This window comes from Schistocerca gregaria, chromosome 1 (genome assembly GCF_023897955.1).
Source record: "Schistocerca gregaria isolate iqSchGreg1 chromosome 1, iqSchGreg1.2, whole genome shotgun sequence".
NCBI lineage: Eukaryota > Metazoa > Arthropoda > Insecta > Orthoptera > Acrididae > Schistocerca > Schistocerca gregaria.
Genome location: NC_064920.1, coordinates 826,881,873 through 826,899,080, shown reverse-complemented (window position 1 = coordinate 826,899,080; position 17,208 = coordinate 826,881,873). Strand labels below are relative to the sequence as shown.

The 17,208-nt window shown below is 39.8% G+C and overlaps 1 protein-coding gene across 4 annotated transcripts in view; it reads right to left on the bottom strand.

Moving 5' to 3' along the window:
* Positions 1-17,208, bottom strand: part of LOC126271809 (DDB1- and CUL4-associated factor 6-like) — a 191,834-nt gene that overhangs the window by 56,984 nt on the left and 117,642 nt on the right. For all 4 annotated transcript variants that reach the window (XR_007549149.1, XR_007549150.1, XM_049974180.1 and 1 more), the window contains exons 10-11: positions 15,472-15,612; positions 15,312-15,393 (exon numbers count right to left, since the gene is read on the bottom strand). Coding sequence is in view for 2 of the 4 variants with exons in the window: in XM_049974180.1 (XP_049830137.1) it covers positions 15,312-15,393; positions 15,472-15,612 (223 nt within the window). In the remaining 2 variants the exon portion in view is untranslated. The remainder of the gene's footprint in view (positions 1-15,311; positions 15,394-15,471; positions 15,613-17,208) is intronic.

Sequence of the window (17,208 nt, the reverse complement as noted above, 5' to 3'; positions counted from 1 at the left end):
GAAATTCATTCACATTTTGTGAATTAGCTTCATTAATAACCACTGCATATGACTGTTACTGTAGACAATATAACAAAAGAACATACAATTTAAAATTTGATACAAACATTGGAGATTTTTTCTCAAAATCATAATTTTGCCACTTACACCCAACACCCCTTTGCTTTTAACTGTCACAATTATCACCTCCCATCCTAACACAAACCTCTGGTTACTCTAAACATCAGTCTGTCACCTAGATCAAGATTTCACTTTCACTTTTGCTTGCTTCACCAATTTACAACCAAACTGTCACCTTCAAATTTAACCCAGTCCCCAGCCTACACTTAAGATCAGTTTGTCTTCACAATGTAGATTTCACCTTTGAGATGAACTCATTAATCATATTTCAACAAAGACAGTGCAAAAATGTACACATCAATAAAAGAACATTCTGTAAGCAGAAAATTAACAAAGAGCCACCCACAAATCACAAATAATTTGTACCACTTACTCACCACAAGAAAGATTTGTATATTTAAGATAAGATCATCAATAAAATTTCATCATGAGAGGTGCTACACACACACACACACACACACACACACACACACACACACTGGTTGATTTAATTAGATAAAAAAAATCAACTCACCAAGCTGTGTCAGAACACACACATAAAAGAAGGTTGTAATTGGCAAGCTTTCGTAGCCAGTGGCTCGTTCTTCAGGCAGAAGGGAAAATAACTGGAGAGGTCTAGAAAAAGGGGTAGATTTCGGGAAAGTCACCCAGAACCACGGGTCAGGGGAGACTTACTATACAGGATGAGAAGTTACTCGTTGTTACAAATTATGGTATTATACAAATAGAAAAAGGTAGTAAAATGAAAGTAATCTACATTCTGAATGAATAGCAATGAGTGACTCATTGGAAAAACATTATACATTTGTAAATTGCAGTGAACAAAGATTGCTCAAAGTTCACAAAAAGAGGCTATATATTTCAAAAACTATTGAGAAGACATACCTGTTATAATAGCAGACACATATTTTGAAATTTTATAAGAAATCATGATAAACTTGCAGCTAGGGAGAGTTCATTTAACTGTGTTTTTTGACCGACGAAGCCAAATGGTCCATAATGAGTACAGATTGTTCATGTACTGCTGGACGCAAGGTACAATATTAATGGATCCAGCTCTGATAATTGGGAGTCAATTGCATAGTGCCAAAATTTAAACCACATTTGGAACAGAAGAGATTCAGATTCCCAGAAATGCAAGGCAAGCAGCTGTAGTTCCAACAAGGCATTCTGTACAATTTTGTGACCAGCAGAAATAATATTGGCAAGCAGAAAGATCACAAGGTGCCTAACTTTTTAGGGATTACCATGTGTCTCATATTTAACAATTTTCTGTTAAGAGGTGTGTGCTAAATTATACAGTACTATTTGTCATATCACATGACTTGAAACATTTGCATGTACTAGTATTTATTTAGCAACAGCTTATTCTCAGAATTTAAAGCCATACAAGCATTTTCTGGTTACAGGGTAGCTCATGTGAAAAATAAATAAATAATCATCAAGCTATAACAAAACAGAAATGAATATACTGCATTTGTGTTAAGATTAGCTGTATGTATCTCACTCTATTTTACAGAGAACAATTTTTTTACTATATTCGAAGTTGCAGGGCAGAAATAAAAAAAATAAGAACAAGGAAATACAGCCATGCTATTAACTTCTACCTGACTGATTGGTATCACAAAATAAATGTAACAGATCACAAAATCCTCTGAGTCTCATTTGAAGAAAATAATTTTGGGTGTACGCTACTTTATTATTAAATGTAACAGATCACAAAATCCTCTGAGTCTCATTTGAAGAAAATAATTTTGGGTGTACGCTACTTTATTATTAAAAAAATTAAAGCAACTACATTGCCAACATTTCAACTGACTTGCTGTGCAAGTCCTCTTCAGGGCAGTTAGCTGCTATTTACTGGTGAATGTGTTCCCTTACATACTGTTTACTTTGAATATGTGGTGGCCACCGATTTCACATATCTGGGTGAAGGGGCAGGGAGGAGGGGGGGGGTGCCGGGGGGGGGGGGGGGGGCTACGGAGGGGGATGGCTGTATGTTACGCTATTGCCCGTGCTACTCTGTTGACTAATTGGAAGGCAACTCTAGTAGGTGATTAGCTTTGAAATAATGTACAGGCAGGCTACTACCTGTGCCACTCTAGTACGTCACTGGTTGAAAGCTTTTGCTGGTGACTGGTAGGCAATAACAAATCGGCAGCTTGTACCCAGGGACAGTGTTTTCCTGTAGTGAAGTGTTAAGGCTGCACAGCAGTTCTCTCATGACTGCAATTTATGCAGTTAAACGCGGGTCAAGTGGTGCTGCTGGCTAGTGAACACACGTGGTCTGCCAGGATTGAACCGCTGGCCATAGGTAACTTGTATCTATTCTCCCTGTTCATGCCATTAAAGTGTTTCGTTACTTCAATAGCCGCCCTTATTTTTTCACTGCTGCAATCATGGCAGCTTAGCAAGCAAGTAGGGTTCTAGCAAATTGGTAGAATGGCCACATTCCTAGTGGTTTTCAGCTACAACTGACTTGTTCTGTCCCAGTCATAAGTAACTGTCATGATCCGACATTCACAAGTGCTAATGGGGCTCATGCTTTCACCAATACAGACTACACCGCATTCATACCAAAGTTCATAGACAGCTAGTGTGTGGAGAGCATCAGATTAGCTGGCTGTATTTCAAGGAGTTTCTTGCTGAGTGGGGGAGTCGCTATGTACATAAAAAGCAGTATTCCATTTGATTCCATAGATGTATCACGGCACTGCTCTGAACAGATATTTGAATGTTGTGCAGGGGCAGTTGAATTTAGTGGAACTAAACTTCTAACTGTTGTTGATTCTAGGCCCCCTAACTCTGACTTCAGAGCATTCCTGCTCAAGCTGGAGAGAGTTCTTGAGTCACTTTATGGGAAGTACCAGAAATTAGTTATATGTGGTGACTTCAATATTAATTTTGTATATGGTTGTGCAAGAAAAAGGATGTTGGTAGATCTCCTAATGATCTAGAATGAGAGTTTCACTCTGCAGCAGAGCGTGCGCTGATATGAAACTTCCTGGCAGATTAAAACTGTGTGCCAGACCGAGACTCGAACTCGGGACCATTGCCTTTCACCGGCAAGTGCTCTACCACCTGAGCTACCCAAGCACGACTCACGCCCCGTCCTCACAGCTTTACTTCTGCCAGAGTTTGAGTCCCAGTCCGGCACACAGTTTTAATCTGCCAGGAAGTTTCATAATGATCTGTTGCAGACCATGTTTTTCCAACTAGGATGCTGGGGAACTGTAGCACAGTCATAGACAATATTTTCATTCAGTCTTCATTACTAGATGAGCATTCTGTCAGTAAAAAAGGTGAATGGCCTTTCAGACCATGGCACACAAATTTTAACAGTAAAAGGCTTTTGTGCTCAAACAAATGGCACATATAATTACAAACTATGTAGGACAGTTAATCCAATGGCAATAGAGAGTTTTTTAAACCTCATCAAGGAACAAGAATGGCAGGATGTTTATAGTGCCAATAACATAGATGACAAATATAATGCTTTCCTTAACACATTTCTCATGCTCTTTGAGAGTTGCTTTCCATTAGAGCATTCTAAACAGGGTACTAGCACTAAAAGGCGGCCTGGGTGGCTGACTAGTGGGATAAGGATATCATGTAGAACAAAGCAGGAATTATAAGAAAATGTTAGAAGTAGTCACAATCAAGCTATAGTACCCCTTTATAAAAAGTACTGTAAGGTGCTTAAACATGTTATTAGGAAGGCAAAGAGTATGTGGTACACAAACAGAATAGCTAATTCACAGGATAAAATTAGAACCAGGTGGTCAGTTGTGAAGGAAGTGTCTGGTCAGCAGCAAATGGTTGACAATATACAGTAGTTTGTAGTAAAAACATTTCTGTTACTGAAAAGTCAGATATCTGTACAGTACTTAGCAATAATTTTCTGACCATTGCTGGTAAATTAAATAAAAAATTAGTTTCTACAGGGAATCATATAAATAAAAAATAAAATAAAAATCAACAGAACCTTTAGTGGATCTACAGATCTTAGATTTGTAACCACTCTGGAAAATGGGTCCAAGTCTTCTGAAATGCAGAACCTTGCCGACAGAGTCTCCGACGCCTCTCACATAAGGTAGGTGAACAACAGGAAGGGTTTCTTCTGTATCTTTGTTGGTTTTGCCCTCACAGTACCTCATAAGACATCGTATGTCTCTGTTATTGTACCCATTGACACAGAAAGTAGACTTGAGCTCATTCAGTTCACATTGTTTGTGGTTAGCATCAGTAATGTGGTGAACTCAGGCTGTCAGTGTACATAGCAGAGTGTTCTTTTATGCTGGATGGTGCTGTGAATCTGCATGCAGATACCTATTGGTGTGCATTGTCCCAGTTTTTCTGCTAGATTTCCTATTAACCTCCACATCCAGGAAAGGAATCACTTAATTGTTTACCATTTCCTATGTGAACTGTATGCAAGCTATTGAGGTGCTCATGAAATCTGTGTAGTTCTGCTTCCCCATGTGGCCATATGACATATTTGTCATCCATGTATCTTAGCTGGGCACAGTGGCGTGTGCACGAGTATGTCAGTGAAAAGGGGGAGGGGGGGGGGGGAGCCATTGCCATTCCATCTGTCTACTCAGAAAAAATTGCCCTGCCAACTACAATATGCTGCAGAAAGCACAGTTGCGCCATGTCATACGTGTCTGTGATATTTGCTACAGTAGGACGTTGGTGTTTCAGCTATAGTATGTTGGTAAATGAAGATTTTATGTCATAGCTAACCATAAGATCCACAGCCAGTATTTGCTGTTCCCATATGAGCTGGACAAAATGCATAGAACCCTTAACGTAAGACTCTGTGTCACCAACAGGATGTGTAATTTGTGAGGCAGATATTTTTCCAGACAGTTGTAGGCAAGTTGATCCCACTGACAACCAGCCTCAAAGGACAGTCTTCCTAGTGGATTTTAGGTACTCCATACATTTTGGTGACACTGGAACATTCAATATGAGCCCCGTAGCTGTGGCAACATTGATTCTAAAACTCTTGAGTAAAGCTTGCATCTGTCTCACTATTTTCACTGTGAAATCACGTTTCAGTTCTTTGTACATGGGGTTATTCAGCAACTTGTTCATTTTGGCTCCATTTGATGTAGAGTCAAATATTACTGTGACATTACCTTTGCCTGCCCGTAAAATTACAATATCTTTGTTGATCCTGAGTTCACTTAGGACAATTCTATCAAGTGAGATGTTTGGCACTGAAGGCTTTGCATGCTGCAGGATTCTCACTGTTTCCTGATGAATTTTCTCTGGTTCTACTTGAGGCAGTTTCTGGAGCGACACTTCAACGCCTTGTATAGAGTCCTCTGTTGGTATGTACTGGTCCATCACAGAAAAGTTTAAACTCTTGTACAGCCCATCTGTAATTGCCTTGCTACTGTAGGATGTTGGTGTTTCAGCTATAGTATGTTAGTAAACAAAGATTTCATGTCAAAGCTAACCATAAGATCCACAGCTAGTATATGCTATTCCCATATCACCATATCACTACAGTGCAAGATGTATCCAGCTTCAGCTACGTACTTTGTTCCTCCCATGTGAGCCCCACAAATTCCTTCTGTTGGCAGCTCTTCACTGCTTCACTCAATGTGTAGGCTTGTTTGTATGTTACTTTGTCGACGTTGTCCCAGCCAGTTGCCATTGACCTGGATGCCAGTTATGGACAGTTATTGAGTAGCAATCTGCTGTTAAAAACTAAGATGGAATAAAGGTGATGGATTATTTCCCTCAGTAGGGAATGGCTAGCATGTCTGAACATATTACTTGCTTGTGGTCGCAAGCAAAGGAATTTTGGTACACTGTCATGATCTCTGCATCTCTCCATGTACGCGAGATCATTAAGAAGTTTCTCCCTTGTCTTCCTCTATGGCATGAACAGGGACAATGGCTACAAGTTACCTACAGCGTGGCTGCCGACAATTCCAGCCCAGCAGACTGTGTGTGTTTATCAGCCAGAAGCATCTACTGAACCCAGTTTAACAGTAAAAACAGTAGTCACAAGAGAACTGCCATGCAGCATTAACATTTTGCTGCAGGAAAACACTACCCCTGGTACAAGCTGCCCATGTGCTATTGTGTACCAGTCGCTAATGAGAGTTGCCTTCCAGTTCGCCATAAGGGTAGCACAGGCAATAGCCTACCATACAGCCATCCCCCTTCATATCAACCTCTCTCCAAATCCAGATATGTGAAGTCGGTAGTTACCAGATAACTTAAAAAGACAGTACACAGGGGAAGACATTCACCAGTATCCAGAAGTCAACCACCCTGAAGAGAACCATTTTTCTAATTGCAGTATGTGTGCCCATGTACTAAAACACACACACAGCGAGGGAGAGGGAGAGGGAGAGGGAGAGGGAGAGGGAGAGGGAGAGGGAGAGGGAGAGGGAGAGGGAGAGGGAGAGGGAGAGGGAGAGGGAGAGGGAGAGGGAGAGGGAGAGGGAGAGGGAGAGGGAGAGGGAGAGGGAGAGGGAGAGGGAGAGGGAGAGGGAGAGGGAGAGGGAGAGGGAGAGGGAGAGGGAGAGGGAGAGGGAGAGGGAGAGGGAGAGGGAGAGGGAGAGGGAGAGGGAGAGGGAGAGGGAGAGGGAGACCTGCACTGTCCTGGTGCTAGAGCCTGGGAAGAGGAGAAAGCAGAGGTTAATGGTAACAGCTTGTTGAACACTGTGATATGATGGAGAGAGAGAGGGTTAAAAGGGATGAGAATCATAAAAGGGTAGGAGAGGAACAGTACAGAGGAAAAATATGGAAGAAGATCCATGGGCTATATGTTAAACTGAAGAAGGAAGGAAGGAAGCTTAAGAGTTTAATGTCCCGTGGATAGCGCGATGTTCAGAGATGATGCACGAGCTCGGATAACAAAAGGATGGGGAAGGAAATTAGCCATGCTCTTTTCCAAGGAAACATCCCAGTATTCACCTGGAGGAATTTCAAAAATGGCTCTAAGCACTATGGGACTTAACATCTGAGGTCATCAGTCCCCTAGACTTAGAACTATTTAAACCTAACTAACCTAAGGACATCACACACATCCATGCCCAAGACAGGGTTCGAACCTGCGACCATAGCAACAGCGCAGTTTCGGACTGAAGCGCCTAGAACCGCTCAGCCACAGCAGCCAGCACAGCAATTTCAGGAAATCATGGAAAACCTAAATTTGGATGCGTGGACAGCGGTTTGAACCATAATCCCTCTGAATGTGAGTGTAGAACAGAGAAAGAGAGAGCATGGATTGTGAAGCAACCATTAAAGATGTGCATGTTGTCTCTACCACTGGGTGGACGGCTGATTATTTACCACAACACAATAAAAAACAACACTGTAGCACCAGTGTTGTACAGGTGGCACTGTTGCTGATGGGACAGTGACAGAGCTGGAATGGGAAGTGCCAGGTAACTGCATAAAGATGTCATGTAATGTTGTCTTTCATGTGGATATGGCCCACACAGCACGGTGCCTGAAGCAGGAATGGGTGAACCAGGATATTTTGTAGGTTGAGTAGATGGTGAGAAACTCCTTCAGAAGAGCTATAATACATTTTGGCAAGTATATTCTTTGTTTCAGAAAAAGATGAAAGGTAGTCAACTGGAGACGGTTCTGCTTTCCCGCTGTACGGTAAAACTGATTAACAAGAGGGGTGTTCCATCAAAGTTGATAAGTGGTGCATTTGAAGTATTGGGAGTGTGAGAAGATAATACAGAAACTATGGACTACAGTCACATTTAGCTGTGAGGTTTCCAAACACTATAGCCGAGACAAAAGTGAATGTTAACTATCAATTATTTTGCTATTGATTTTCCTATTTATTAAAAAAATTAAACAACAAAGTGCAGCCTGAATGCACTACTGTTGACACTGGTAAAAAGATTTGGTATGACAGGTGACATGACAAATTATTTTAATACTTTACACTTCTCTGAGCTAAACAACTTCTCTGAGCTAGGCAATGCATCAACCATTTTGAATAAAGCTGACTACGATGATAAAATTCAGTTGATTCTCAAGGAGGATACCTACCGTAAATTGCCAGGGGACCTGAAGATCAAGAATAATGACGAAGATATCAGAGCTCCTAAAAACAGCCATCAATGAAATAGGCTGTTATTAAGAATCTTCTCCGTCAGGTGCAGGGACTAACTATGCTTTACGGGCTAACAAAGATCCACAAAGATCCTCTTCGCTCCATTGTGACACAGTTGGGCAACCAACTTACAGACTGGCAAAACACATGGCCAGCCTCCTTATGCCGCATGTAGGTCACTGTGTGCATAACATCACGAACACCAATGATTTTATCAACTATATTAAACATCTGTGTGTGGGGCAGGGTGATATAGTTGCCAGTTTTGGCTTTGTCTCTCTATTTACATGTGTTTTTGTCAAAGACTGCATAGATTTTCTCTCTCAGTTATTCGATAGCACAACTGTGGGATCATTTAAGCATACATTGACCTCATAATACTTCCTATATGGTGGTCAGTATTTCAACCAGTTGGACGGCATGTCGTATTTCCTATACGGTGGTCACTACTTCAACCAGTTGGACAGCATGGCGATGAGACGTTCATTAGCTCTATCCACAGCCAACCTTTTTATGGAGAAATCTGAAGACATCACTTTGGGCATGGCTCCATATAAGCCAAGTCACTTTTATCATTACACTGATGACACTTTTATCACCTGTTCCCGCTGTCATGACAAACTAGGAGAATTCTTAGAACACCTGATGAAAGTACAGATAGATGGTGCATTACCCTTCCTTAACATACACATACTGGTGTCTGCACGCTCCTAGCCACCACCATTTGGCACAAAAACGGAGAATTCTGAACACACTTGTACAACTATGCTAAAGTTGTCTCAGACACTGAAAATCTGCCACTAGCACTAAGCCATCTCCAAAAAGTTTTCTGGAAAATGGCTACTATCACTGCGAGATATCACAGGCTATTCCTGGTGAGACATGCAGAAAAAACACAACCAAAGAAAAGAACAAGAAACCTGTATTTTGCCTTTCTGTAGCATAGTGTCAGAAAAGATTAGCTGACTCCTGAAGAGGCACATCATCCACTCAGTGTTCAGACCTCTTGCAAAAATATGATACCTCATGAGGCTTTTGAAGGACGATTTAGGGCTTAGAATGTCTGGAGAGTACACAATACCACATCAGTGCGACTGCTACTGTCGGACAAACAGTGCGCACCCTGGAGCAATGCCAGACAGAACACAAGAGATGCTTAAACCTATGCTATACTGAAAAATCACCAGTGGCAGAACACACTTTAGAAAATCGACACTAGACTCTATTCAATGAAACTCGATGAAACATCTATCATCATGAGGATTAAGGGATTTTGGGATAGTGGTAAGTGGCTGAAAAAAAAAAATCTGAGAACAACATCAACAAGGATGATTGTTTGCGGCTCAGCACAGCCTGAGGACCCAGCCATCACGAGACTGAAATGGGCGCAAGGTACGTAGGACATAAACATTACTGCAGTGGGCAAGGAAGAGTGCACCAGTGAAGTCACAACCAGTTATGCTGATATGTAATGGCGAAACCACAGCGACATGGCAATCATTTACCACTTGACAATGGCCGAGGAGAATTTGGTTGAAAGCTCATGGGATTTTAACCCCCGACGGGGCTGGAAGTCCGAGAAGATTTTATTATTTCATAACGCTGCATAATTAAACCGTTGTAAGTCAACTTTCTTTATAGTTGCTATACAAAAATTCTTCACTTTGAGCACAGTCAAAAACACAATGCATCTACTTGGGATGCTGCTCAATATAAAGTAAGTACACACTTATTAACATGACATATACCTCAAAAGAGATGAGGAAGATTATAGTTTAATGTCGAGATGACAGCAAAATCACTAGACATGAAGCACAAATACTGACTGATAAGGATAATATAGTAAATCAGTCATTGGTCTTCTAAGAAACAATCCCAACATTTGCATCAACCGCTTTAGGGAAGTCATGAAAAACAGATTTATCTCACTCTGTATCCCAGAAGTGCTTTCTGTGCTGTCGCAGGACTAACTAAATATCCTACAAACACTAGAAGAAGACGTGAAGTGTCTCAGCATGATTGGCAAGAAATTGATAGAAGACTAACCTATACAAGACATGATACTGCTATCACTTTCTTTCGCAAGAATAAGGGAAATTCACTACCAGGAACAAGGCAAATATTAAACTACATTTACATCCACGTATAACCTATATGAAACATTAACAAGTATGTGACATAGGGTATTACATATTGCAATTGTATTAAGGTTATTCTCTATCCCATTCACAGATGGAGCATGGGAAAATGACTGCGTGTGTGCCTCTGTGTAGTCGCTTCTGACCCTAATTTAAACTCTATCATTTTTACATGACCAACAAATATGGGACTGAAGAACATTTGTAATTACTGACCTGAAAAGCAGTTTTTGGAGTCAAAGCTATAACTCTTTTCATTTCAGTAGCTTATTTGTAGAAGAAGTAAGTTTATTTTTCAACTGGGCAAACATGCAGTTCTTGTAAAAAGAAAAACACAATAATTCTCTCACCACTTTCCTATCCTTTGGGTCCCTAGATCATCTATATTAACTTACTTATACTTAAAAAATCTATGATTTCAAAAACCATGTATGCAAAATGTAAATTTGTCTAAACATGATAAGAACTGTTACTGACTGCTGTTATAAGCAAGAAATGAAGCATGTCCTTCTAGATTATTCAGCAAATGTGTATAAGAAAGCACGTACGTATTAGTGAAACTTAACTGCATCTTATATAACAAACCTGCCAGAATTATTGGAACTGTCAAAAAATCACTGATGTAAAAAGAAAACTGAAGCTGTACAACACATAACACCCCCCCCCCCCCCCCCCCCCGATTCACTCTGTAGACTGCATTTCCACCCCAACCCCCCTCCGATTCATTCTCTTGTCTTATTCCATATGATCAAGGTGGTGTTCTCTCTTTTGGGGTTCTTGCTAACATAAGAAGAACCAAAACTTAGATCTATCAATGAAGAAGTATTTTGTGAAAATTTATTTGTATAAGAAGTATTTGTATAATACTGCAAATCAATGCTAAACCATGATGGTATAACATCAAAATGACCAGAGCAATACAGGAACAGACAACATTCGTTTTCCCAATATTTTATTCAGTTGTATTTATGTATCTATATTTTTTCCAAATGTCCAGAGCAATAGGTGAACTGACAACATTCATTATCACAATATTTTATTCACTTGTATTTACGTATGTATATTTTTTCCTTTGTAGTTCATCATATTAATATATTGTACAGTAAGTGCACATTTTCTTCTGTGAATACCATGACTGAGGGTAAGATTTCACACAATATTTCAATGTGGCTCTTAAGGTACTACATTTTGTATGGTGTTTGCTATCCTAGCTTCTTTAGGGATTGCACACTGCAGCTGAAATCTGCATAAAATTACCATTAACACTGACGAACATAATGAAATAATGTTATAATTTTGCTTTTATACATGGCTACCTGTTCTTACACTGATGAAGAGAAGGCGGTGCTTCTTTGTTACAACATAAACAGTAAGCAAAACATACAAGAAAATAAAAAAAAAGTGTTACTGACTTAAAGACTTGGCTATCTGTTACTGAGTACTGATGGAGGGAAAACTCAACAATCTTGTTCACAAAGTAATCACAGCCACCGCTGTCAGCACAATAATGATATTTGTACTACTATTTCTGTCAGTCCTCAGCCATCAGCAGATTGCAGCACTGAACCAGCAAGATAAAAAAAATAAAAATTAAAAAATTAAAAAAAATTGCATGAGAACTAAATTATTACTGAATAACTGCATCATCTACCACAGTCCGAGATTACAGTTAACATGGTCTCCAATGTCATTGACAAGTAACATGAGCTGTAATAGTCTTATTACATGTCACTGGCACACACTATACAGGGTGATCAGCAGCTGTCTGAAAAGGTTATAAGGGTGTTGCATGGGAGGATGTGCTGAGAAACAATTGTTAAGGAAAAAAATCGATACAGTGAGCTGTTTCCAAGTTCTTTAGACTTAAAGTTAGTGAATCAGGTAGACATGAGTGCAAATTCAAGTACCTGCACGTGCTGAAAAGCGGTAATGCACAAATATCTGTGGGTTCGTGAGTTACCACTTACTCTAATGCTCATTACCAGTTAAAATGTGACTTCTTCAGGAATAATAGATTTAAGCTAGGTGAGCAAAGCTACATTTGTTTGGTCCAATGAAACTGAACGAAGAATACATCTCTGGTAGGCGCCTGAATTTGCATGCACTATGACCTGATTGGTCAGCTTCTCAACACTAAATACCATAAATTTCAGATGGCACAATGTACAGAATGTTTTTCTTAACAATTATTTCTCAACTCAACCTCTCCTCCAATACCCTTACAACTCATTCGGACTGGTTTTGACCACCCTGTATATACACTTAATAGCCAAAGAAACTGGGACACCTACCTAATATCATGTAGGGCCCACGTGAGCATGCAGAAGTAGTGCAACGTGTTGTGGCATGAAGTAGTGTTGGAGGGAATTGACACAGTTAATCCTGCAGAGCTGTCCATAAATCTGTAAGTCTACAAGGGGGTGGAGATCCTTTCTGACCAGCATGTTGCACGGCATTCCAGATATGCTCAATAATGTTCATGTCTGGGGAGTTTAGTGTCCAGTGGAAGTGTTTAAACTCAGAAGCGTGCTCCTGGAGCCACTCTGTGGCAATTCTGGATGTGTGGGGTGTTGCATTGTCATGCTGGAATTGCCGAAGTTCGTCAGAATGCACAATGAACAGGAATGGATGCAGGTGATCAGACAGGACGCCTACATTCGTGTCACCTGTCAGAGTCGTATCTAGACATATCAGGGGTCCCATATTACTCCAACTGCACATGCCCCACACTATTACAGGTCCTCCACCAGCCTGAACAGTTCCCTGCTGACATACACGGTCCATGGATTCATGAGGTACACGTCCATTCACTCAATACAATTTGAAATGAGTCTCATCTGACCAGGCAACATGTGTCCGGTCATCAACAGTCCAATGTCAGTGTTGATGGACCCAGGCAAGGCGTGAAGCTTTTTGTTATGCAGTCATCAGCTCCAAAAGCCCATATCAATGATGTCTCATTGAATGATTCACACACTGACACTTGTTGATGGTACAGCATTGAAATCCGCAGAAATTTGTGGAAGGGTTGGACTTCTGACATGTTGAACGATTCTCTTCAATCATCGTTGGACCATTCTTGCAGGATCTTTTACCAGCTGCAGCGATATCATAGATTGGATGTTTTACTGGTTTCCTGACATTCATGGTACACTTGTGAAATGGTTGTATGGGGAAAATCCCCGCTTCATCATTACCTTGGGAATGCCGTGTCCCATCAGTCATGCGCTGACTACAACACCACATTCAAACTCACTCAAATCTTGATAACCAGCCATTGCAGTAGCAGTAACCAATGTAACAACTGCACCATACGTTTTTTTTTACTATTTAGGAGTTGCAGGCAACAGTGCCATATTCTGCCTGTTAACATATCTCTGAATACACATGCCTGCACCAGTTTCTTTGGTACTTCAGTGTAATTACAATATTTCAGTAATGACGATCTATGCTGCTACCTATTGCAGTGAAGAAATGTTTAAAATATTGCAAACCTGGACCATATCTTCCTTAGAAGGTGTCACTGTGGAAGTGGTTTAAAAAAAATTAAAGTCTAGAAATATTAAATCAACTTGGTTTCCTCTTTCTGTGGCACGGAGGACATCATTTGAGGAGAGGGCGATAATTGTGTGGAGCAGTTCTATTTCCTTTTTTTATAGATGGGTGCGACCTCTAATTTACATGCACTGAGGCCTCACTGATTTTTAACAATTTCAGCTGTGTTTCAACACAACTAGTCATGATTACTAGGTTGCTCATCTTAACAGCAGCACATCTATTGAATGATGGCAACATTCCTTGATTTTCCTGTGTGAAGGAACATTTTGAGGACACAACTCAGTTTTTTGTTTTTACCTGTTTTATCCAAGTGTCTGAACACTTGTTTTTGGCGACACTTATAGTATTAACAAACAACTAAAATTTCTTAAGGTTTCATAACAAGCAATCTTGTAGTACATTAATAAGGTAGACATTGCCCTCCCAGCAGGCAAGTGCATTTTAATTCACATCTGCCTATTTGGGAACATATGCTTTGTTTTGTACTTAGCGTATTGTAGATGCCATTTCTTAAGATTCTTCCTGGTATAATCTGTATATCAAGCAATATCTCCAACATTTCTAATTATTCTAAGGTAGATACATAGTTTTCTACAGCCTGGTCAATATTTGGTTGACCTTAGAGACAGTTCCTCCACGTGTTCACTGCCCATATCAGATGATTCTAATTTGTGTCTACGAAACGAAGTGACTTCCTTCATCCATTTCACTAAACTTGTGGACTTTTCTAGATCTTTGCATGCTGGAGCTTATAATTATTACACAATACTGTGATCACTAATCCCAGTCTCTTTGCGAACATTCTCAGATACTGGTTCTTTTTGTTGCCTTCAAGGGTAGGTTCCAAAACAACTACTCTATGCAATTTTCACAGAAAGCTTTTGTAACATAAAGCTTCCTCTTGTCATTCACTCATGAAGTTGTCAATTTTGCCAATCAACTGTAGGTTGATTAAAATCTCTTTCAACTTTTCCATCAGAATTGGAAATACATGTACAAATGTATGAAGGTTTTCTTTGATGTTACCAGTTACTTCTACAACTAAATCTCATGGCCAATAGAAGGATCAAATAAGAACTTTCTGTACCATAGATCTTTCAACCGAAAACAATTTAGACAGAGTAGATTTTACAAATATTCCTGACCAGACTGTGTTTGAAAACAAATTTCATTTTGCTTTGATTATAACTGTGCCCAGCATAGCAAATTTCAGAGCTTACATCAGTTATTTACTGATTAAGAAAGGCTGAGCGTATTTTCCTACTTTTGAAACAAACAAAAACAAATTACATCACACTCATTCACCTTTATGAAATATAATTTATTAAGGTGTAATTTATCTCTCAGAGTGGAGGGTAAAAGGAGAGGCATATAATACTTCAGATCCGTACCTTCTACTAGCATTAAGCAAGAGATCATCATCATCACTGTCATTGTACTCATCTTCACCATCAGCAAAAGCTTGTGGCTGACCTGTAAATAGCACTTGCATTAAACATCAGCTGCAAAATCTCACATTTTATGATGGCTCGATTTCACAGTTAAGCCTACCATCTGCTGGGATGTCGTCTTGCACCCTGCTAGGACCAGGAACTGCTCCATCAGGTTCTGTAGGTCCTTCAGAAACTCTGTTATCTTTATCTGCCTCTGAAACAGTACTGTCCATCTGCTCTTCTGTTGCGTTGCTCTCAACTTATGGACATAACAAATGGGAAAATACATTAACATTAAAAGTACAAAACGCACCACAATAAAGACAGCTCATTTGTTAAGATTTGATAGAGAACTGTAGTCTGTTAATGAAAAAGGCTTATTATTCCAACAACTGCACTCCAGGAGTTAGCATCTGTGCATTAAAAAACATTTTTCTGAATGGCTACTGACAGTTTTTAAACTTTTACATTTCAACAAATCAAGTTTATTAAAACCACTCAATAACAAGACTAAATTTGTGAGTGTGGTTCCGTAAAGAGCAACTGCAACATTAATGTTCTTCCAACAGCAAAGGTTTTGTTACACAAATGGGCACAGAGTGAGTTGTGGCATACACAGACAAACAATGGAGTGCATGTACAATGAAACTTTTGCTATAAACTTTGTACACACCGTTGTTCAAAAAATATGTAGCTTATGTCCATCCAAATGATCATTAGAATATCATGTACAAATCTGAAGTAAATTGATCACGAACTTCTCAAGACATTTACTACCAATGTTTCCCCTTTATATTTTAGTCTAGATATAAAGTTTCACTGATACTTAGAACCAATATACAGATCATAATATCTCCACGAATCAAAACTGTGATTGTAATCACCAAATGTTGAAAAGACATTTAGTAACTCCAAGACATATTGTTCATAATTCTGTCATTAAAGGATGGTTTATAATAAGAAAAAGCTAGAGGTATCACAACAAGCTAAGCCAGTATTTAACTAAAAAAGTTTTCCAATCGTCGTTGAGATTCATCCCCATGTGGGGGGTTGCTGGTCCCCCAATGGGCACCTCCCCAAGTAGCGGATAGGGGAACATTCTCCAGATATGGAGGGTACCAGGAAAATAAAATACCTGGGGCGGACCAAAACCAGCAGGTACGAGAGCCAATGGCTTGGAAGAAAGACAGAGGAGCCCCCAACCATCAACTGCTGCCTTGCAGTCAGTAGAGGGATCTACAAAGGCTAAGGATGTTCCCTAAGGATGTGCGGAGCCTATTCCAAGATGGAGCCCTATGACAGCAACTAACGCAAGTAAACAACTACTGTATAAAACCATTGGCTCTCCAGGAAATTAGGTGGAAAGCAAGTGACATAATGGACTCAGGAAATTTCACAATCTTCTATTGCAGCGGGAGGACGAATACCTATGGTACAGGTCTTGTGGTCGCTAAAGGACAAATATGCTGTAATGCGCTTCGAACCAATCAATGAACAGATGTCCATATTAAGATTAAGGGGAAAATTTTTCAACATAATAATTATAAATGTACGTGCACACACAGAGGTGGCAGATGAACAACAGAAGAATGAGTTTTATAGCAAAGTTGAGCAGTTGTATAAGGTTTCTAAACATGTTAAGATCTTATTAAGAGACTTGAATGCAAAAACAGGAAAAGAAGAGGATTATCAACCAACTATAGGAAGACATAGTGTCCATGAAATGTCAAATGACAATGGAATTTGGGTTGAAGATTTTACTATAAGTAAAAACATGACTGTCAGCAGCGCATGGTTTCCACACAAAAATATACACAAAGAAACATAGATGTCACTAGATGGTCAAACTAGAAAT